The sequence below is a fragment of the Colias croceus genome, chromosome 6 (assembly GCF_905220415.1).
Source record: "Colias croceus chromosome 6, ilColCroc2.1".
In the NCBI taxonomy this organism is placed as follows: domain Eukaryota; kingdom Metazoa; phylum Arthropoda; class Insecta; order Lepidoptera; family Pieridae; genus Colias; species Colias croceus.
Window position 1 is genome coordinate 1,775,517 of NC_059542.1, and position 5,809 is coordinate 1,781,325.

The 5,809-nt window shown below is 31.7% G+C and overlaps 1 protein-coding gene across 1 annotated transcript; it reads right to left on the reverse strand.

The window, feature by feature from the left end:
• Window positions 1–258: 258 nt before the first annotated feature.
• LOC123692608 (vitamin K-dependent gamma-carboxylase) lies at window positions 259–5,054 on the reverse strand. Its single transcript, XM_045637369.1, has 9 exons — window positions 5,033–5,054; window positions 4,455–4,619; window positions 3,858–4,013; window positions 2,817–2,982; window positions 2,547–2,732; window positions 2,238–2,401; window positions 1,724–2,166; window positions 753–1,242; window positions 259–680 (listed from the first exon to the last, which is right to left on the reverse strand). Exons 1-9 carry the CDS (start codon window positions 5,052–5,054, stop codon window positions 316–318), a joined length of 2,157 nt encoding a protein of 718 aa, XP_045493325.1. The 3' UTR covers window positions 259–315.
• Between the last annotated feature and the right edge of the window lie 755 nt (window positions 5,055–5,809).

The window sequence follows — 5,809 nt, forward strand, 5'->3', positions numbered from 1 at the left end:
ATACCACAGATCACATAGATCCCTATGGTAGATACTAAGTTCTAATAATAGAAGAAGAATAAAACAACTGAATAATTTTAGTAGGTAGGTATCTTTATTTTATTACATTCTATTCACATCTACATTCAGACATTTCAATATTTTAATTTATTTCGAATATTTAAATATTATCTAAATTGTATTGAATAAGACGAAACATTGGACGAAACTCGAAACTTTGTCGTCGTAAATAAGTTTGCGTTGCGTAAAAATAACTTACCTAGTAGGTAGTTAACTAGGTATATTTTGAAAAACTTTCTTTTAAAAGCCTAGGGATTATAAAATCGGATTACACTGTGAAATTCGAAATATATTCGAAAAAATATTGTTCGCGAACGTAAACATATTTTTATACCGTCTGAATAGTTCTTTGTTAATAGGTAAAAGCGGTTTTGATTGTTCCACATTATTTGCTTCCGTAAGATTGGCAAAAGTATACATATAAAACGCTGGACTTGAACCAATATTTATGACTCTATGGAATTTTTCCGAGTCCAGTTTAACTTGATGTCCCGCATTTAGTCGGTGTGATTGACCCTTTAAATCAGCTGTTAGTTCTGGTTCATACATCACCGTTCCTTTTAGAACTCTCAGAGAAACGTTCACCAATTCTTGTGGAATAAATTTGTCTTGTTCGTAGCCTAAAAAATTAACAAATTTGAAAAATAATTTGAGCAAAATTTTCGGACTAAATTAAGCAGACAGTAACAGACCTGGGAAATCCGCAATAAAGACGACGTCGCTATAATTATTCCACGAATGAACATCTTCTTTTATATTCTGCAAATAACTCCTCCAATTGAGCCCCTCATCCAACAATGGCATGATGTACGACAATTGCTTAAACGGCGACCAGGATACAGTTAACATATCTGCTTTTGAAAACATTCGCTGGATAAAACGGCCGTTCATGGAACACCACACGTCAACATAAATAGAAATGTTTTCTGAAAGTGAATTCGCTGAATTTTGCCTTCCTGTGTGTGTTTTAAGGAGTCTGTCTTTCAAACAATGAGCGTATTGGTAAACCATGTCACCGTGCCTTGTCCATCGATCGTTAGGCGAATAAATGTAAGGGTCTACGAAATATTCTGCTTTGTTTTCGTTATTCACTACTTTCACGACGACGGAGTAAACGTCCCACGTGTGAACCATCATGTCCCAGGAATATCCGTATAGACCGTTTGTCCAGTTGTTGTAACCCTTCAATCAAACATTGTTAAAATTTAAATATGCGACAATGTAAAGTCAGACGAGCTTCAGCATATTGTATTGCTCTATCACTCGGTCTCGCAAATGTCTTTTTAAAATTGGGATGCGATAATTATTATGAGTGATGAAATTAATTATTAGTATAACTGGGTACTTAACTATTTTTATTAGTGGATGAATTTCATTTGTCCCGAGCCCGACTGCATGCTCTATTATTAATATTTTGTATAGTCAGTGCATTTATTTATTTATTAAAAATTTCCATAAAATACCGATGACTTAACAAGGAACCTCCTTGATCCAAAAATAAATTAATACTAGCATTCATTTAATTCATATTACATTAAAGGTCGCAATAATTAAGTAGTAATATAATAGTAAAGTAATAATAAAATAAGTAATAGTAATAACACTTTATACTGAAGAATATTTATTAGAGACTAGAGTAAGTACCTACCTACGTCCTACATACCTTTGTAATAAAATGAGAATAGGGCAAAAACGCTTGAGTCACGACGTGTAATAGAATCAATAAAAAAGTTCTCATTTTTCTTTTATCGTATTTATCTTTACATTCTTCTGAGTTTCTTATTGCATCTTCACTTTTTTCAAGGCAGTTATCAGATGTCTCCTTTTCATTACCGTCACATGCTTTCTCATTTGTCTCATTATTTTTATCCTCCATCATATTATCCACATCAGAATCTTTAGAAAAATTTTCTTCACTTTTATCTTGAATATGTTCTTTGTAAGTTTTAAATTTATTATACAGTTTAGCCAATATCTCTCTCAATGACTGAATACGTCTTTTAAAAAAAACTACAGTCGAAGGAATGGCACGTCGAAATAATATTTTAGGCCAATCGAATGGGTAATATAAAGGCATTGTTGCTAAGCAGACCCAAGGAAACATACCTAAAAATAACAGCAAATGTTAATGTTATTATACATTTTATATTGCCTAAAAAAATATTTCGAAAACTCACCAATCGAAAACAATCGAGTATTCATAAGATGGAACAGTGCACAGAATATCATAGCAATATGCCTTGTTTTAGACCACATCATCCAAAAAGCGATGGTCAGGTCAAAGACAAAAATAAACCAGTGCACTATCAAGTAATTTATTTGAGGGCCCGTTAAGAATAATCTGGAAAATATAAATGATTTAGGTATGTGTGTGTTATTTTGTAATGTTACAGTAAAGGTTTATTAATGTAAGTAAGGCTACACGTAGTGATAACATTTATTTTTATACTGATTACTGGGAATACTGGGTAGGTAAATTGACTTACTTAAACGGGCTAAATACCCAATGTTCACTCAAGTTAGGTACAGAATAACCTGTCAGCCATTCCGCTGTCCCCTTCTTCAATCCTGCTACGAAGTACAAGATAAAGAACTGATATTTCAGTATGAAATAATTCCAGTATGGCACGGTTGTTCTTTTCAGTAATGGATTCAAAAACACGTCTAATGACCTGCACCATTGAAAATGCATTAATTAAAATAAAAGGAAACAGACTGAGCATTTATAATAGTTATTTTTAATTGAAATTTCTCACCAATAGTATCCAGCCTCTGTGCACGACAGGAGAAGCGAAACCAGGCCAAACAAATAGCTATGGTTATTCCAAAAACTCTTCTCTATGAGGAATAGATACCAGTAGCATATCGTGAATGCCCAGGAACTCAAGCGAAATCGGTATCCGAGGGTTATACCAAGTGCACCTGTAAGAAAGTGTTAAAAATCTTCTCTTTTTTTAATGTTTTTCATACGCTATAAGTTCTAGGAAGGTTTTATTCTTATAATAAATATTAAAAAAATGCACATAACTAAGAAATTACTTCATATGATGAGTAGAGATCAAAATGTGTGTAGGAATATGAGCTCATAACCCAACCTCATAACCCAACCCAACCTGATTTTCCAATTCGTATTAGTTAAAAAATAATTTAAGAAAAATAATTACACGTGAAAAAATTCAATGAATTAATGAAATGAAAAATCACAAATAATAATTAAAATAAGTATGAATAATTCGTTGACGTTAAAATACGGTGGTAAATGTTAAAATAATTATGTAATGACGATTCGAAAGTGCTACTAAATAGTAGTCTAATTGAATAAATGAATGTTTGAGTTTGAGTTTGAGTTTGACGTTGTTAAAGCCATTGTTAAAGCTGAATTAGCCTACTTAAATATTTTTTTTTCAAATAAAATTAATCACTTAAACATAATGGTAATAAATTAATTAACCTTTCCTGAGCTCATATAGTTAGTACCATTATGATTAAATAAAAAAATGTAAGCTTTTAGATTAATAGATGAAGGTACCTACAATTAAGATTTTATACTTTTTAATGGTAATGGAGTGATGGAGTTGAATTTACTCGTAACAAACGATTAAAAATATGTAGGTACTTACACTGTCATTTTTATAATAATCGCATTTTAGTAGATAGGGATATTTAAAATGCCATAAATTAGTTTATTACCTATTCTCTTATCAAACTTACCGCACCAAAGCTTGAAGCTCTAGCCTGTAGAATGCCTATAAGCCTTCATGTAACTTTAAAACCTGTTAAAAAGCACACTAACTTACCAAGCCACAATATCAGATATACCAGGGCCATGTACGGCAAGGAGACAGCAGTCACAAACGGCAGCAGAGGAAAGTGGCAGGTGTTGGGGTCTCCCCAGCGAGTCGGCATCACCGCTCCTCCTCTCTCATCGGGGATGTCCAAGAGCATGCAAATACCTATTTACAACTTATAGTATTGTATATGCAGTTTATATGTCAGGATTTGGAAACACAATACTTTTAATCCAAGCTTGAATTTTGGTACGCAAACTATAGCTCGTAATACCTATCGTAAAGCATTTTATTCTCCTTTGGTACGTTCTTGGTAGGTACGTGTATAGAGACGATTCTATAAATTGCATATACTTATACATCTCAAATGAAACAACATCTAGCTAACTATTCAATTGTCTTAAATACCTAAATAATATGTTTTAGTTAATTTTATTATTTACCTACGTACCTATCATTAAATCATAATTATAGATTAACATACCTAATACACTTAATTGTTATTTATATACCTAACATAAAAAGTTTCGAAAGTTGCGAAACGATGACATATAAAAGTAAAATAATGTTCTAAGTTGAAAAGAGTACTTATTACGAATTTCTTACCAAATAATATTCTAGTAATAGCCAGACTCGAGGAATCCTTTGGGGTGTATAAATAATTAATAATTTTCCCGCAAGTCACATCTTGTATGGGAAATCCGAATTGCTCCAGAAACTTTTCATTTAGACATATATAAATCTCTATAGCGCTGTTTTTAACGCATAAATCTGAAAGGGCATGATGAATATTTTTAAAGTAAATTTCATATTGATTCCGAATTATAATATAACTAAGGAATTCCCAATTTACTGTTCAATATCATATCTTAATGGTTATAAAATTTTACCTTATATTTCGTGATAAGGTAGTTTAGTTAATACCTAATTATACTTAGGTACTTACTCAAATAATAATAATGTTTGCAATTATCTACATTCTACAAGCTAAGCAATATTATTAACAAACTAGTGGTCCGCTATCTGGCTTCGCCCCTTATATTGTTAAGCCAACGAACGGTGAAAAATTTCGATCGGCCTAGTAGTTACTGAGATTAGCGCGTTTAAGCAAACAAACGTGAAAATTCTTCAGCTTTGTGTTATACTTATAAGTATAGAATTATAGATAGCATAGATTTACTTACAAAGAGCTTTTAATCTTTTCATTTTCTACTGCCTCTGCTGAAGACAACCCCAAGACTGATACAAAATTTATTGCGTAGAATTAAAATAACCTTTGTTCATCTTTTGTATATTTAACCATGTTGACATTATTGAATGAACATGTCAGTGAAATTATGCATATAGGTATCGGTTAATGGAATCTTAATTCTTAAGCTCTGAATAATTACGCTAAAACGCCAAACTAAATTTGTGGCTGAATAATATATGATCCATCCATGTGGAATTGTAGAGAGGGTTAGCAAGTCACTTTACCGGATTTTTCGATTTTGTTTTAATTCAAATTATGTAACTTGAAGTATTGAACATAGAATTTTTTAAAGAATAGAAAAAAAAATCAAGCGAGCGGGATTCGAACCGACGTATTTCGCCTTGCCGGGACCTCTCGTCCGTAAAGTATGTACGTACCTAAAACCCGGTTTAATTTGTCTAAAGGACACCCTTATTATAAGAAATTTATGAATGCAATCAATTTAAATATTAAATTATAAACATACATTGTTATTAATTAGCCTACCTAACCTACTACCTACCTATGTATTTAAATTTTAAATATCTGTCTCTATAACACACTTTTATTAGCTTCAGTATGTTTCATCGGTATGTTTTATGTAACCAAACCCTTCAGACTTGATTTTTATCTACTTTACGGATTACAGATAGATTTAATTCATACTTTGTACACTTTGACAATACAATAACATATTATGAGTTGCAATGATGAGTAGGTAGAAAAAATA

Bases quoted from the DNA above. Each gene is read 5' to 3' on its own strand.
- LOC123692608 (XM_045637369.1), bottom strand. From the start codon at position 5,054: ATGAAAAGATTAAAAGCTCTTT. The intron at 4,014-4,454 runs GTAAGAAATTCG...AGTTGTAAATAG, and splicing joins TATTACTAGAATATTATTTG to GTATTTGCATGCTCTTGGAC. The intron at 2,983-3,857 runs GTAAGTTAGTGT...ACTTTCTTACAG, and splicing joins ATATCTGATATTGTGGCTTG to GTGCACTTGGTATAACCCTC.